This window comes from Balaenoptera physalus (assembly GCF_965194825.1).
Source record: "Balaenoptera physalus genome assembly, chromosome: 14".
Lineage (NCBI taxonomy): Eukaryota > Metazoa > Chordata > Mammalia > Artiodactyla > Balaenopteridae > Balaenoptera > Balaenoptera physalus.
The window spans coordinates 76,081,984-76,100,214 of record NC_138893.1 but is presented as its reverse complement, the minus strand read 5'-3'; the positions used below and the strand labels follow the sequence as shown (position 1 = coordinate 76,100,214).

The window sequence follows — 18,231 nt, the reverse complement described above, 5'->3', positions numbered from 1 at the left end:
TAACCTTTGTAAATCTCTCAGCACTGTGCTTTGAGCAGAGGAAGTCTTCAAGGAGCCCAGATTGCTCACCTATTACACTACAAGATGTAGAAGTGCTTTCTGATAGCACTTTCTCCTTGATTTATTCCTAGGTAAAACACATATAGGAATATCAGATACATCACCCATAACTTGATTAACTGAATCTCTCTGTCTCTCTCTTTTTTAGAAAAATAATCATATTTTATCGATTTCAAGTCACTGCTCACCTACTGAGTTTCTATGTCAACTTACCAAACACTTCAGTTAAATAACATTCCTTTGAATTCTATTTTGAATTTGCTGACTATGGACGGTTACTTAATTTTTGTCAACCTATCTGTACCAGATTTCATATTCCTTCGTTTTAATTAAAGGTCAAGAATCTTATCCATATCACCATTAGGAAGAATATCCCCCCTCATATGTCTTCTCTAGCTTACCCATCCTTACCCATGCCACTGTGTTATTTTCCCAGTTTCCATATGACATTCAGGTTTAGAACATATCTCACTATCCGATCTTGTCCAAGCTAGGGACATTGATATCGCCACCTCTTTCTCACCTAGCTTGGTTACCAGAACACTAGCCAGTTGTACTGTGCTGACTGATCTCCAACAAAACATACGCTTTCACTGGAATGACTAAGACATTTGGCATCAGATAGCATGTAGATTTAGGAATGTCTTTTCTTTTTAAGAGGAAATGTGAAATAGCAGAAGGAGCACTGGATGATCCTCTGTGCTCTGCCTATTCATTTCTTAACCCCCAACCCAACCCCTGGCAACCACTGGTTTTTTAAGTCTCCAAAGTATTTGCTTTTTCCATAGTGTCATATAGTTAGAATCATACAATATGTAGCCTTTACAGATTGAATTATTTCACTTAGTAATATTCACTTAAGTTTTCTCCATGTGTTTTCATGGCTTGATAGCTCATTTCTTTCTTAGCGCTGAATAATATTTCATTGTCTGGATGTACCATAGTTTATTTATCCATTCACCTACTGAAGGACATCTTGGTTACCTCCAAGTTGTGGCAGTTATGAATAAAGCTGCTGTAAACATCTGTGTGCAGGTTGTGCTGTGGACATAACTTTTCAACTCCTTTGGGTAAATACCAATGAACGTGATTGCAAAATCATGTGGTATGAGTATGTTTAGTTTCGTAAGAAACTGCCAAACTGTCTTCCAAAGTCGCTGTACCATTCTGCAGTCCCACCAGCAACGAATGAGAGTTTTCGTTGCTCCACATCCTCGCCAGCATTGGTGTTGTCAGTGTTCTGGATTTTGGCCATTCTCATAGGTGTGTACTAGTATGTCATTGTTGTTTTAATTTGCATTTCCCTGATGACACACAATGTGAAGCATCTTTTCATATGCTTATTTGCCATCTGTATATCTTCTTTGGTGAAGTATCTCTTAAAGTCTTTGGCTTGCCTTTTTTTTTTTTTTTTTAATACATCTTTATTGGAGTATAATTGCTTCACAGCGCTGTGTTAGTTTCTGTTGTACAACAAAGTGAATCAGCCATATGCATACATACATCCCCATATCCCCTCCCTCTTGAGCCTCCCTCCCACCCTCCCTATCCCACCCCTCTAGGTCATCGCAAAGCACCAAGCTGATCTCCCTGTGCTATGCTGCTTCTTCCCACTAGCTATCTATTTTACATTCAGTAGTGTATATATGTTGACGCTACTCTCACTTCGCCCCAGATTCCCCCTTCCACCCCGTGTCGTCAAGTCCATTGTCTACGTCTATGTTTTTATTCCTGCCCTGCCACTAGGTTCATCAGTACCATTTTTTTTTTTTTTTTTTTTTTTAGATTCTATATTATGTGTTAGCATCTCTAGTCGCGGCGAGTGGGGGCTACTCTTCCTTGTGGTGCGCGGGCTTCTCATTGCGGTGGCTTCTCTTGTTGCAGAGCACGGGTTCTGGGTGCACAGGCTTCAGTAGTTGTGGCATGCGGGCTCAGTAGTTGGGGCACACAGGCTTAGTGCTCCTCGGCATGTGGGATCTTCCCAGACCAGGGCTTGAACCCATGTCCCCTGCATTGGCAGGTGGATTCTTAACCACTTCCACCAGGAAGCCCCTGAATCAATGAAGCAAAGAACTTGAATCATTTTTAAAATTAAATGATTTGCTCTACTTACATGTCTTCATCATCTAAGTGTATATATTTTTTAATTAAAAAATACAAATGTGCTTATAATGAAAAGCCACCAGCCTTGATCTTATCCTTTTGCACTAATTCCCCATGCCCGATTCCCCCAACATGCACCCCTCCCCAAACACTTGGACGTGCTTAGTAAACCATTTTCGTTTGGTATTTTCCTGGTTGTTAACTTCATATCTCTAAATAACATGTTAAGCCTCTATTTCTTTATTTACCTACTTTAGTTATGATACATTGACTTTCCATAATCATGGGAATTTAAGTCACTTACACAACCCCCCACTTCTACTCCCTCTTCCCTACCTGGTTCTATCACTCCTCTCAGTTCTCAAAGTTAGACTTAATGACACATTTCAGTAAGTAGAATGGTATGGTTAAGAAATGGGGCTTTTTTGTGCAAAACTGAGGTTGATCTAGTCACATATTTCCCTGGTTTCCTCCTAACAGATTTTCAAACTTACAGTAACAATTATATTAGACTGAGCATCCATTTAAACTTACAAGCCTGTGCCATTTTTTTTTTTCAAAGCAAGACCCCACTTTCATCTCAGTCTGAGTTGCATGAGGCTTTTAATATGAAATCACTTTCCATGCAGTCCAAAGCTTCCTTGTTGCTGATGAATGTCATACATAATGAAAGATTATATCCATTTATCCTCAGCAGTAAATCATTTATCACACAAAGGAGATATATTATTGTAATTCGGATCAAAGCTGCCCACTTCCTTTAGCCGGCAGAAATGCTGCACCGTTAGTGGATTGTACAATATCCTGGGAGAAACGGGAAATTATGCTGTTGAATGAGGGGGTTCAGCAAACTCTAGGGGTTTCTAAAATGGCTTTTAAAAAAATCATGTTTCTCGTAGAATTTCTATGATCCAGGCATGTGAGCCGTAAGAGTCTTTTTTTTTTTGCTTTCTTCACTTAATTAAATCTGAAAGCTGTGGGACTTTTTGCAGCTTGCTCTGTGATGTCTGCAAACAGATTTGTGAATGACATTGCGTGGATATTTTGCCCCCTTTCTTAGAGAGGCAATAATTATTACCACTTCTTTTTGAAGCACGCTGTGAGTGGTTTTATCAGTTCTTTTGCTAATGAGCTCCTTCTCTGCTTTATAATGCCAATCATAAAGATGCCTTTTAAATAAGATTTATCTCTCAGATTTCTTTGCTTTTCACTCTTCCTTATCAAGCTGTGTATGGCTTTGCTTCAGGGAATCACCTACACTACCCAGGCAAGGAACAAGGGTGGTCTGTTTGATCTCTTGTTGATATCATGCTCTCTCACTGTCTCCTTCTGAGAGCAGTGAATTCCAGAAAGGATATCACAGTCCTCCAGAGGAGTCTCTTCTCATGTTGTGTCTTTGATTTTAGGTTATCGTTGCCCTGTATTCCACATCTGTGTTCACTGCTTTTCAAATTCAACAGCATGTGAGTGCCTCAGTATTAAAATGATCCTAAGTAAAGTGAGATGCAGAATGAAGGAGGGAGAATGGGCCCTCTTTCTTCCTTTGGTCTTACTTGGGCTCCTGGCCAGGATGCTCTTACAGTTTATTCAGAATGTATGCAAAATAGTAGCTAGTGAGTCACATGATCAAGTCACACATCTGCACCTAACGTTTACAAACAACATTACTTCGTTTGATCTTCACCACATTCTGGAAGTAGCATTTCAGTGCTTTGGCCATTTAAGAGCTAGCTATTGAAATTCCTATTCTCCTCCTCCAGACTCTGTGAGCTCATTATGTCCCTTGCATGGTTGATAGAAATAAATATAATGTGCCCAGGCTCCTTATCCTTAAAACAAGAGATTGTTAAATTTATGAGAACAAGATATAGTGATAGCAAAAATATTATACATTAACTTTAATCTAGATGTTCCTATTGATGGTTCTTACTTCTCTGACTATTCAGATGCTTTTACTCTCATGTAGGTACAATTGCCGGATCTAGGGAATAAAATACAGGACACCCAGTTAAATTTAAATGCCAGATAAATAATGAATACATTTTTAGTATAAGTATGTCCCACATATTACATGTGGGACACACTGATGTAAAAAAAATATGTTTATTTGAAATTCAGATTTAACTGGGTGTTCTGTATTTTATCTGGAAACCCTAAATATGGGAGAATCCAAATTCTGGTCTTTGCTACTCTATAGCTATGTTACCCAGCTTAGTAACGGTTATGGACTGAACTGTGTCTTCTGAAAACTCGTATGTTCAAGCGTTAAATTCCAGTGTGATTGTATCTGGAGATAGGGTCTTTTAGAGATAATTAAGGTTAAATGCGACCATACAGGTGGAGTCCTATTCTGATAGGATTGGTGGCCTTAGAAGAAGTGGCAGAGAGAGATTGAAGAGGGAGAGCCAGATCAATCTCTCTCTCTCTCTCCACCCTGTGAGGTAACAGAAAGCAGCCACCTGCAACCCAAGGGGAGAGCCCTCACCAGACGCACACCTTGCTGGCACCTTGATCTTGGACCTCTAGTCTCCAGAACTGTGGGAAAATAATTTTCTGTTGTTTAAGCCACCCAGTCTATGCTATGTTTTTATGGCAGCCCAAGTTGACTAAAATGGCAAGTTTAGCGTGTTTTCCTCTGGCTCAGTTTTACATTTCCTGCTGAACTGTGAGCTGGAAAAGACGGTTGTTACTTTTCTTCCACTGACTAGTCTCAACATGTGAGTCAATTACACTTCTAATTTCAAGAAAATAGAGAGAGAAAAGTGAAGGAATCTGCTAATAGTTGAACCTTAAGCCTCAGAGAAAGTCTGTGATTGGCTAATCTCACAATCTTAGTGACATCTTAAGTGAAAATAAAAGAGGAATCATAGGGAGTAGATGGGACAATAAATCCCGGTCCATTGTTGGCTGGGAACTATCAAAGGCAGCCATGGGAACGTTGAATTAACTAAAGAAGTGGGGGAAGAGAGCATGAGTGTCCTCTGACTTTAATGTTAGAACCTAAATTATCTGCCTATATTTTCTGATTACTAAACATATTTATAAGCATTGGGGGCAATGTGTGTCTATGTCTGTGTGTGTGCAATGTGCACAGAGCACACACTAAATCAAGGCTCATAACCCCACTTAGAGATGAGCACCTGAGACCTTAGAGAGGTCGGTCACTGACCTCTGTCATACCTCTAAGTGGCAGAATTAGGGGTCATTCTGCATCCATAGGACATACCTTTTCCACCATAACAGGCTACCTCCCTTGAAAACTAGAATCTCATGTTTGTCATGATAGAATTTGTGTATACTAGGAAATTAATAACATAGCATTTTCTCAATTTGAATTTATAAAGCAAAATTCCATCTATCCTCCACTTGTCATTATTACTCCCTAACCCTTTTGTTCTTGATAAAGGTAATTATTATTTTACTACCTCTAATGTGATATTGAAATTAGTCTTCCTGCCAGAAGGCCAATAGATTACTTCTTAATTTACCTTCTTAGCCTAAAAAGGGATTATTTTTTCTTTTAGATGCAGTAAAAATCAAAGCTAAGTTAGATAGAATGGCTTTTTCAGCCCACATAGCTGCTTTGGATACTATTGCTATGCACTCTAAGCTGCATAGTACCTTCATGTCATGTTATGTGTTTTAATTTTGTTAATGAAGTAGTAAGACTGAGTTGAGGCTCTTGACCAAATAGGGTCAGAAATTTCTATAAAGGCCAAGATATTTATTCAGACTGACACGAGGACTCCTTAGCCACTGATTGTTCACAAGTGAATGTACCATATATGGGAGTAAGAGGACAATGTAAACAGGTTCTGTCTCCCTGGTACTAAAATTGACCAACGAAGTGTATGAGTGACTGCTGGACCAGGCACCTAATGTTTACACATGGTTGAGAGTAACTTACAGTTGAGGAAACACATGTTTCTTATATTTTTTTAATATCTCAGACTTGAAATCATTCTTTTCCTTTTCATCTTTAGGGCTCAAATATTAACTGAATGCAGCACACCTCCTGAATTTGAGCAGCTGCTTTCAAATTCACTTCTGAAATCATATCAGTCTCATGATGAAGTAATTGGCCTCCATCTACTTTTGAATTCACACTTTGCTAAAGGGAAATTTTAAAAAAATCTTTACATTTTCTGAAAATTGCAGGTATAACTTCATTAGCAAGAATAATCATAGTTGTAAGGTGAGTGACATTATAAGCAACAGTTGCCTCAGACATGGAATTTGTGATATATTTGAAAGCTGTTGATAGCACATTGGAGGACCCTCATGGGTTTGAAGGCAGCTGTTGCTCTGCAATTTAAAATAATCCGATTCTAAATTCTTCCGTCTGTAGTTCAAAGGATTTTAGAAAGACTGTACCTACAGCCAGGCTATAGGTAAATTTAATTCCAGTTGATTAACTTAAAGATCTTGCTGTCTTAATTAGTGCTCCTTTTAAATAAGACCACTTAATTAAGTTCTAAATTCAGCTAAAGAAAACTTACACCTTAATCAGTGTCACAATATTCTCCACAGCAAAACCTAGATCTCAGTTTCAGCAGTGAGTGGCAGGGAAGGGAATTTGCTCTAACACCATTAATAATTTTTGAGCCTATAACTCTAGGCTGCAGATCCTTAGCTAGAAAAGTTTCTGGTCCCCCCAGCACACATTTGCATTCAGATAGAGGCCTGGTTTGGGATTCTGGCTCCAGAACCCCCCATCTCTTCCATGCTGGGCAATTCATTCACCTTGCTGAAACTGTAGCCTCTGTTTTTGTTTGTTTGTTTTGTTTCTGTTTTTTTTTTCTTTCTTTTCTCATTTTCTTTTTCTTTTTTTTTTTTAAACTGAGGACAATCCACAATCAAGAAATGTGATTCTTTAAGAGTGGTACTACTAAAGAGCCTTCCCATCCATAGTTAGTGAATACCCCTTAAATTAACACAAAGCTTAGGACATTTGCCTTTAAATCAGTGACCAGCCTCTGTGACCTGGTTTGCTTAAGAACATTTTGAAATTGGATAATAACTTACAAATCTAGGTCTTTAATTCTTACCATAAATCATGGCTTCAGTTCATGATATTTGGACCATATTTTTAGATACTAATCTTAGGAAAGATACCTGGGTGAATGATGATTTATGTATCTACTGAATTTCCATGAAGAATGTCAGAAAGTGCCACAGATCAAGCAAGGACTTTGAAGTCAACTCCAGCTGAGTTTGTACCTGGTTCAAGTACTCACTGGCTGTGTGATTTTGGAACAAGATGCTTAACCTTTTTGAATCTCTGTTTCCTCACTTGAAAAGCTGGGATGATGATTCCAAATTCAAAGAACATTAAAAAAAAACTAACACGTGTTGAGTGCTTACCGTGAACAACAGGTGTTATTTATTCCTAATAATAATTCTAGGAGGGAGCTCCTATTATTATCTCCAAGTTACAGATGAAGAGAAGGAGGCAGAGGAAGGCTAAGCAGCTAGTAAATAGCCGATTTAAAACGAGGCTGTGCTCCAAACCACCCTGCCTCTAAAATGTAAAGTTTAAACGCCTGATGATTTTTCCATTTTTCCCAACCAAGGGCTGACATTGAGGCTGGGGAGAATTGGCAGGAGATAAAGAAGAATACCTGGAGGGATTGTTCTTTTATCAAATCAGCATTTAATGGGCCCCTTAAAATTGGCAGACTTGTATATCACTGACAAAGTGTCTACTTTCCTGTAACACCAAAGAGTAACTACCATTTTTTGGTCTATGAATAAAAGTTGGTACAGTCAGGCAACAAACCATACAGTTTGCCACCATTTCTCTTGTGAAGTTAATTGATTTCTGCTAGTTTAAATTTTATGTCTAAAATCAAGTTTCCAAGAAGGAAGCATGTATACTTTCTCTAAAATGTATGCAGAGACCAGGCCCTACACCAGGATTGAAGCAAACATTTGAACATTTTTCTAACCTTCATATATTTCTCTCTGTAAATTATGTAAAATGCATCTCTGCAGAGATGCGAGCTAGAAGGTCCCTAAGCATAAAAATGGCCAAAATTCATGTATGTAATATCAACCATGCGTGCTTGTTCATTTTTTCTCCTTCCTGCTATCATTCCCATTTTGTTCGGGTTTAAAGTGGGGAACAGGGATATTAAAAGGTTTGCGTAAAGTATATCCATGAAAATACTAAGTGAAGAAGTGAGGCTATAAACTCAACACTGTTAATCATTCTGATATAGTTGAGGAAGAAGTGATAAGAGACGTTGTGTTGGCTGAGCATCCGTGTAGATAACAGAGACTGTGACACCATGTAGATAACAGAGACTGTGACACCATGTAGATAACAGAGACTGTGGCAGTGAAGACAGAGAAGCAATGGAGAAGAAGGAGGTGAAGCAATGATCACATCTTCCAGTAATGAGTAAATGACCAGGGAATCAACAGATGAGGATTGAGAGGATGGATAGTATAGTTCCCCCAATGGGACAGTTTTTGTGTTATTTGTTTTTGTTTTGTTTTGTTTTGCTTTGCTTTGCTCTCCTAACAGGAGGAAGCAGGAGAAATGGAAGAATAATCTGGAAATGTAGGGAGGCTGTTGGTGAGAAGTGAGAGTTCTTTCATTTTCACTCAAAGTCATTAATATTAGCTCTAATTCGTTGCTATTCATAAAATGAGTTCAAAGAAATAAATTAGCATGTGAGTATCGTAAGAGAAGAGATGGGCATGGTCTGAAGTTAGTAGTGGGGGCTGATGGCCATGGAAGCTACTTTTAGCTGGCCAAAGGATGCCCATTTCTGTGGGAACATCAGCAAGTGAGCTGACCATTTAAAAAGTCTCTTCCTTGGGGGTCGTCCACATCCAGGCTGAGTGCTAGGTTCTGCTTTAACACACTAGACAAATCGAGTATTAGCTTCTAGCTGACAATCATGCATTTTGTATTTTCTTATCTTTGCCAGTATTATTCTCTTTTCTTTTGCCCAAGAATTGCCTTTTAAAACTTTTCTATAAAACTGGGCTTTTCTTTAGGAATAATGTAGAAGGGGAAAACATGAATAGAAGGTGTGGCTTGTTATTTTAGGTACAGCTGAACAAGTGGGAGAGGCATGAGGGCCGAATCAGAAGGATGTAAGGAGTACAAAAAGTGAGGTCTGCATTTGAAACTATACAGCTGGCCCTATCCCTGTAGAAAGGGAGGGGCATGGTTCATGATTTGGCCCTGAGGCTCACCAGGAGAGATACTTTGCTGACACTTAAACTGAGCTCAGAATCTCCAATTTCTGACCCCACTTCATTGCCAGGGACCAGTTTCCCTTATTCAGGGTTACCACACCACGGTTCTCTCTTCAACCCCTCATCCGCCCTACCCTGCTTTGGACATTGTCTCCTCAATGATGCCCTTCCCCACTGCCTTTTTTTTTTTTTTTTTTTTAATGTGTTTGTTCTATTTATTTATTTATTTATTTATTTACTTATTTATTTATTTATTTATTTATTTATTTATTTATTTATTTATGGCTGTGTTGGGTCTTCGTTTCTGTGCGAGGGCTTTCTCTAGTTGCGGCAAGTGGGGGCCACTCTTCATCGCGGTGCGCGGGCCTCTCACTATCGCGGCCTCTGTTGTTGAGGAGCACAGGCTCCAGACGTGCAGGCTCAGTAGTTGTGGCTCACGGGCCCAGTTGCTCCGCGGCATGTGGGATCTTCCCAGACCAGGGCTCGAACCCGTTTCCCCTGCACTGGCAGGCAGATTCTCAACCACTGCACCACCAGGGAAACCCCCCACTGCCTTTTAAATTTGTAAATAAACAAAACACACAACACAATCATGATTTCTGAAGTGACAAGTCCTTCATCTCAGAGTAGGTGAACACACAGAATTTAAGACTAATTTTTTTTTTCAAAATAAAATTCTTAGCTCTTGCAGACTGAGTTTACTTTGTGGTTGTTCCGCTGTCGATAACGCTTCTCCCATTTTCTTTACCCGACTCTTTATAAACCGTGGCTGCCTTTTCTATTCTAATCCTGCTCTTTGGCCATCTAGTTGTAGAAGCAAAACTTACCTGTAAGACCACCAGGGAACATTGATATTTTTAATAAAATTTCTGTGTTGCAAGCCTTCTCAAGGATAAATAAATTCAGAGAACAGGCAGTAGATGAATTCAGTGGAGCTTTGAAGCAATGCAGAGTAGAAAAATAATAGAGTATTTAACCTGGTTAAGGCAAGATTTGTGCTTTTTTTTCCAAACATGTATTTACCACTAAAGATTACACGTGTACTTGTAAAATGTTACTAATTCTGTTATGCTTTATTAAGATGAACAAGCAGAAAGAACTTTCTATTACATGAATTTCTCTTGTTCATATACCTGTATCTCTCAGAAAACAAAAAATCTTAAAAAAGTCTCAAAATCCCCCCTCAACTCACAAAAACCAAAACAAACATGCAATGATATTTCTCAAAAGACGTGCTGTTTATCACACTGTCAGAAGGTCTGCCAAACTCAATCTGTGCAACAGAAGTGCATCTTAAGACATTTTTTCCTTTGCTTTATGTCTTTAACGGTGTCATAAATTCAATCCACCTCATTGGCTTTACCTGCTGGCCACATTTTGTCTTCAAATTTGGATGGATTTGAACTTATCAAGGTGACGTGTGATTTTTAAGTGGAAATTTTAATTTGTCATTCTTAAAATCCAGCACCAATTAGCAGGGACGGGGCCGCCTTAACAAAGGAGCAGGGCTTTGCTGCATATCCAGTCACAGCCCTCGGCGGGTTTCCTAGCCTGGGCCGGGCTACTCCAACATCATCACACTTTATTATCTTCATACCAGCACACAGGTGTGAAGGCAGGATGAAGGCACGCACTGTGCAATTTTCCTGATACTCCACGAGGCCTGAACACTTCAGAGTGGGCTCAAAGTCATGGAAAATCAGTTGAAGACTAGAAAAATTTCAAACATTTTTCCTTATTTTCTTCTCCACACACAAACGGAATAATGCATTTTAAGTGATAAAAACCCCTTAAAAAGCAAAACATAACTAAAGCACTTCCCCTTAAAAGCAGCTATCTCCCTAGGATACCATTTTCATATTAAATGAAGATACAAAGAGCGAAGTGTGCTTAAAATCCCACACATATTTTGGAAATAAAAACCTCAGGAGTAAATGCATGCGACGGCACACACCCAGCACCTAAGTCATCATTACAAGAAAATGAAAACCAAAACACTGTGGTTCAGGTAATTTTGAATAAAGGCAAACTAACAATGTTAGGGCAGCTTTCAGAGAACAGGAATTTATTTCTTCCTCACAGATGTGCTTCAGTCTTCAGTATTTTCTGACTTTGTACCATTATCGAACCAGTGATATGCCTGCTTTATTTCAAGTGCAATAAATGAATTTTTAAAAAGGTTATGAAAATAACCTTAAACAAATTCTCTCAATAGCCTGTTGGGTATTTGGGGTGTCCATATGTCAGAAGTCTTTGTTCTCAGTCTATAGGGAAAATTGCCAAATACACTCCAGCATTCCAGGCTTAAAAAGGTGCTAAAGAGAGCCTGCCCCATTACCTGTATTCCAATTCAGCTCACAATGAAAGGTAGAAAAATTACCTAGGTGCCTTTCACTGTGACTGCTCCAGTTGCAATAGACTTATCTAATAAAGTGTTTATTACACTCAGAAAACAAAACATATTCTAAAGAAAGAATCCACGGCTCCCATCTCTGACAGAATGATCTCTTTGATTTCTTCTGTTGATTTTGTAGATTTCTAACAGCCAGAGGATTGTTTTTTAAATCTGATTTTTATGCCAGCAGCACAATTTCCTCCTCAGTAAGTAGGACAGATTCATTCCACAAACAACAATGGATGTGTCCCTGCTTAACTTGAGCATGACAGATTAAGCTTCAAGCAGATATACTAAATGCCAACCCCCTGCTTACAGAGACTGTTCGGAGGCAGGCGTGTGGAGCCTCAGCTGTATTTTGTTCCTTGAACTGCCAGCTGATGAGCTGGGGCTGTTCGAGGCGGCCAAGCAGCCTTGACTGAGCGAGCTGTGAGAAGACTGTGTACTGGCAGGGCTGAAGCAATATGCCCCATGGCAGGGGCTTTCAGGCAGATTACCTGCCTCCAAATTGCACCCACCTTAGAAAAGTTGCCTTGTACAATGCCTCGCAGAAATTACGCACTTTGCACCTGTTTGCTGAATATAAAAGAGAAAAATGAGGAGAGAAAAATGTGAGTTTAAAGGAAATGCACAGAGCCCTTGCACATAGAGGTAGATGCCTTTCAGATCTTGCCAGATCTGGAATAAATGCTGCTATTTCTGACCCAGCAGTCAGGTGGCACGGACTGGAAGAATTGCTAAGTTAAAAAAAAAAAAGTAAAATTAGCAAATGAACAAGCTAGTAAAACACAAGGAAAATAAACAGCCCAAATCTACTGATAATATTTGATCAATTATGTTAGAAAATGATTTTTTATTAGGAAAATAACACTTGCAATATGATGCTTTCTGAAAGGGTATTTGCAGTCTTTTAGAGACCAGTGTTTTGCATAAAGAATCCTGCAGAATTATGAGGGTAACCATTATTCATACTGCTATGAGGGGCATCTTAAATTGCTACTAAGTTTGCTCATTAGATATTACCTATAAAACTATAAAAGCAAAGTGGTGCTGTTTTTTTACACAGACATGACTAAAATTCACCTACTATCAATGTTAGAAACAGACTGAACCAAGCCATACAAAAGCATGAATGTACTGTTCTCACGGTGATATAATTGGTGGCTACTTTGCTTGTTGAAATCTCGAACCATTCACAAACACATGCGTATGTTTGTCGCTTATCCCTTTTCACAGGTGCAAAGAAGGCTACCAAGGAGTCCGCTGTGATCAATTTCTGCCGAAAACTGATTCCATCTTATCGGATCCAAGTAGGTCAAGCGTTTTTCTTCTGTCTCTAACACACAATATAAAACTCTGAGCCACAGTTGCTAACTCACTGACAGCTGTATCTCAGTTTTGTGTCTCTGAATGCTGCCAAGGGTGGGAGCTGGGGACAGACACTCACGTTCAAAGTTTGTCCAGAACTATCTCTGTCCAGGTGTAGGTCCTCTCCAGGGATGGGGCCTGGTTTCCAGATTCATCTCTACCACTACCCTCTGCTGGGAACTGCAGCAAATCCTGCTCCCTTAAGCTTTCAGACTTCCCGACTATCACCCCATTATGAAAGCAAGAATATAGAAACATAAAAGACATTATTTATCCAAAAGAGTATTATGAGAACTATAGTATCATATTGCTTCTTACCCACTGGTTGGTAATTTGTGAAAATATTAGACCTGTTAACCTTTACCTTCCTAAAGTAAGAATGTACACATAAAGAATTATATAAGAAGTTTTCAAACCAACTGTGAAAACCTCATTTTTAGCAACACTATTCCAGTATCAGTGATTACTGTACCAATGACAAATTATTTTATTTTCCATTCATGAAAGAAAACAATTTGCCACTACAAAATATTGTCACTCATTAGTTTCTGTCTCTATACAGAGTAAAAAGTAACGTTCTATACGAATATGCCCAATTCTGGTCAAACGTGAGATTTTTACTTTATCTGTAAATAATCTGCTCTTTCAATGACTGCTACAATTGAATTGCCACTAAGGAAAAGGGGACTTTTGTTGAATCAGAAGTTTAGTTCAGTGAAGATAATGACAGACATTTCCAAATCGTAAAGGCAATATTTTGGTTTTCTGAATACCAAACATGCATAGCATAAACTTTAGCGAAATATCATGTATTGACAACAGCCAGAGGTCACCCTGTCTGTGAATGTGCACATCGCTGCATAATGACCATGTTAAGCCACCTTCAACACCTTTTCAAAATGCATATTTTCATTTCCCCCTTGAATTTTTAGGTATGTTTCCTTGGGTAAATGTAATATTTTTTAAAAAGGAAATTTTTGTTTAATTCAGTTTGCTTGTGTTTTATCTTGTCAAGGCAAGCTGCCACTGTACAGTGTTCACTCCTCTTTTTTTTGCAAATTTAGCTCTCCTAGAGAAAGGTGATTGTTGCCTAAAAGCCAGCAACCAAGCTAGCCATGATCTGTGTTCTCTGAAATGTGAGGCTCTGGTCTCTAGGGGTTTCCCAGGTAGGGGGCAGTTACTAGAATGTGTTGAATCTTTCCTATCTTGTGATTTTTGCCACTTGCTAAGCTGACGTCTAAAAGGTATGGTTGTGGCTAGAGACGTATAATTTGGAATACTAGAAACCTTACAAAGAAGAATGGGTTTGCTGATTTCTTTCTTTCTCTTTTTATTTACTTTGATGTATTATACTTAGCTTCCCTCTTTGTTTTTTTTCCTTCCCTTCTTTCTTTCTCTTTCCTTCCCTTTTATTGTCCCCTTTCCTTTTCTTCTCTTTATTATTTTCTTGCATCCCTTTAGGCTTCCTCCCTTCCCCTCCCTTCTTCCCTCCCTCTCTCCATCCTTCCCTCCCTCCCTCCCTCCCTCCATTCTTTCCTTCCGTCCTTCCTTCCTTCCTTCCTTCCTTTCTCTTTTCCTATATAGCTGTGGAATATCTGTCCAGTACGGGTACTGGGACAGGGCTTGCATATGGTACAAAATGGGAAAAATAATCTTTCTTTACACAGTCTAATCAAACCTTTGCCATTCAATTGAATATGATAGTCCATCACTGCAAAAGCTGAGAATGAGGCCACTATAAGGACTGTGTGCTCCTCAAAGAAAAATGATCCCATGGTCAGAGTCAGCAACCCTGAAAACCTTGGTCTCACATACACAAAAATATTTAGTTCAACAATACTTATAATGGTGAAAAAATAGACACATTCTAAAAAACAAGATTATGTTTAAGTAGAACATTATATGGCACATCGATCATGTTCCAGTAAATTATCAAAATAAGAGCTGTATGAAATAGTCCTATTAAGTGAAACAGCAAGTTAGACAATTATTTTCATGTAAGATTGCAATAAGAACATTCTTTGGTCCAAAGGTGGAAAAAGAATACACTAAAATGCTAAAAGGGAACTTTTAAGTATTGGGGTTACAGAAGTATATGAAAAATTTTCCTTTTTCTCCTGTTTTCTGTAAAATGACATATCATTACGTGAATCAAAATGCCAGAATGCCTTGTGTTGGGCTGCACTACACAGGCCTGCAAGCCCTGTGCTTGCCCAGCTTCAACACCAAAGAAAGAGCCCAGAGTCAGCAAGAGACAGCAGTGGTTTAATAGATGAGGAAGCTTACACGTCTGAAGCAAGGTCCTGGAGCAGCACCCCACCATCTGTGGCAGATGGCGGGCAGAACATGGTGGCGGGCTTTGCTGGGGTGGGGGTGAGGGTTACCAGTTACAGGGGGAATTAACATCCGGTCGGCTCATTGGTTACCAGGGAAACCAGCAGAGGGGCAGGCTGCTCCTCACTGCCCCTTTGATAAGCTATCAGAGTGGAGATGTTCTGATCTAAAGCTAGGACAGTCATTAGCTGGAGCCTGGGGCAAGGATGTAAGAACGTCAGTCAGGTGAGTAGGGTATAGGTGAAGCAGGCACTAGTCGAGCAGGGGATGTACAGAGAACAGCCATCTTGAGTGTCCTGACCATACACCTTGAAATTGAAAAAACAAAACAAAACATTGAGAAACCAATGGATGAGTCCCTGTGACGCAGTTTCAATGGGAAAAGCATTTATTTCCCATTCATCCATGCATGCATCTATTTACTTATGCAATCATTAATTCCTTCCCCAAATATTTTCTGAGCACCCACCATCTATAATTGGTCAGATTCTGTTAGTACAGAAGTGTACAAACAGGATTTAGGCTCTAAGGCCCCCTTGAAATTGAAAAAACAAAACAAAACATTGAGAAACCAATGGATGAGTCCCTGTGACGCAGTTTCAATGGGAAAAGCATTTATTTCCCATTCATCCATGCATGCATCTATTTACTTATGCAATCATTAATTCCTTCCCCAAATATTTTCTGAGCACCCACCATCTATAATTGGTCAGATTCTGTTAGTACAGAAGTGTACAAACAGGATTTAGGCTCTAAGGCCCCCAAGGCTAGTGAGGGAGAAAAACATGTAGACACATAAGCATGGGCATGATTCTGGTGGAAGCATTTATTCCGTTGTGATCTTGGCAGATTTATTAAGCCCCTGAGCCTCAGGCTTGTCATCTGTATAATGCCAATAATAATAATACCTATAGGCATCTATCACCATGATTGACTGGAGGTCAGTTCCAGGTAAACATTAGCCTACTTCCTTGCTCATCATCGTAATCATACTAATATGTGTTTAGAGTTTACATGTGTTAGGCACTGGGCCAAAGGACTTTACTTGGATAATCTCATTAAACCCTCACAATCATAGTTCAGCAGAGTTACTGGCAATTGACCACATTTTGTAGATGAAGAAATTAGGCCTCAGAGATATTAAATAAACTTGCTCAAGGTCCCACAGCTAGTTAATGCTGAAGTCTAACTTCCAATCCACATGACTTTGGGACCTGAGCTCCCAACTGCAGGGCTCTTTCCTTCCTTTCCTTAGGCCCCTCCTTCCTCTAGCTATTTTCAATATGACATTTATCACTCTAAATTTCATTGACTGAAACTCAATGACCTGCAGCAAACATTATTCTAAGGAACAATATTTGCACAATTTTCATATCTGAATGCAGCAACTTGAGCTCCCATAGAGATTTAAATCCCTAATGAAATTTCCTTGTCAAAATTCTTGCTGAAGGATCGTTTAATTTGCTGCTCATGGTACCTTGGAATGACTCTGCTCTGGAAATAAGCATCCCTCCAACACCCTCCCTCTGCTTTTCCTCCTCTCTCCCTTTTCTTCTCTCTCTCCCTTCTTCTTCTCTCCCCATTTTCTGATTGCATGGTCTATTTAGTGAAATCCTAAGGAACAGGGGGTAGAAGTCTCTACTGTTTTATTCTCCTCCAGGCGATGCAGAGTTGATCAGAAATGTGCACCTTTGTCAATTAATTTATAATAATAATAATAATTAATAATAACCTCAAGTTACATGCATTTAGGGAAGCAAAGCCAGGATGTCACTCTGAAAAACTCAATGGCTGATAGGACCAGTGTTTGTACTGTGGCCCCAGGCTGGGTCTTCAGACCTGTTATTCCAAAAACTCACAAAGAATCTGTAGTCAGCTCTACTCAGGAAGACTTGTATACACATAAGAATCAAACTTATACAACGTCTTGTTGTCAGTTTTCGAAAAAGTATAATGCATTGTCAGATTACTCAAAACCTCATATGGACCCAGTGTATGGAAGCCACATTCCAATCACAAGGATGAATAAGCAGGGGTTCAGAAGAAAGACAGTGAGAGGAGCAGACTCTCATCAAGATCAAGAGGACGTGACCTTCTGTGGAGGAGCCAGGACCAGCTAATCTAGAATTCCTGAAGAGCTTATACCTGTACCCTACTTCCTACTGCTGCCAACACATGGATAGCCACTGTGAACTTCCAGGAAGCGCCATCATCTGCTTGATGATTTCTAATGTAATTGCTTTGGAACAAATCCATTTTCCTCACAAGCACAGGATCGACCTGTAGACTCCTGTTTTCTCTTATCTCCAGTACCCACCCAGGTCAGGTACCATCTCTAGCCTTAAGGCAGAGCTAGATGGAACTGAAGAACCATGAACTGGCTAAGGTTTCAGGCAGATATTGTCCTGGGACTCCCCACTTCAGTGCACGTGCCAACCTGAGTTATCAGCAAGATCCTGATCTCATCCTTGGCCAATGAAAGCCTGAGAGCAGCTCCAGAGAATGGATTAAGAGGAGAATCAAAGAATGGTACAGGGTGGAAAAGACACCCATCTGCAGTGAGGGTCCTTTTCCTGACACAGCCAGTGGTAGCCATTTCCGGTCCTCACTGTGCCTTCCTCTCCACATCAGCATCTAATACCCAGTCTCCCCAGGGCTGGAGGGAGCTGATAAGTCTGCAAGCCCCAAGTTTGGCATGGGGCATACAGCTTAAACTCTTCAGTGTCATCTGCTCTTCCCCATGGGAGGATGGAGGCTAA

At 39.7% G+C, this 18,231-nt stretch overlaps 1 protein-coding gene across 10 annotated transcripts in view; it reads left to right on the top strand.

Moving 5' to 3' along the window:
• NRG3 (neuregulin 3) overlaps nucleotides 1–18,231 on the top strand; it is a 1,082,617-nt gene that overhangs the window by 819,057 nt on the left and 245,329 nt on the right. For all 10 annotated transcript variants that reach the window (XM_082425700.1, XM_082425708.1, XM_082425703.1 and 7 more), the window contains exon 3: nucleotides 13,007–13,080. In XM_082425700.1, coding sequence (XP_082281826.1) covers nucleotides 13,007–13,080 — 74 coding nt within the window. The remainder of the gene's footprint in view (nucleotides 1–13,006; nucleotides 13,081–18,231) is intronic.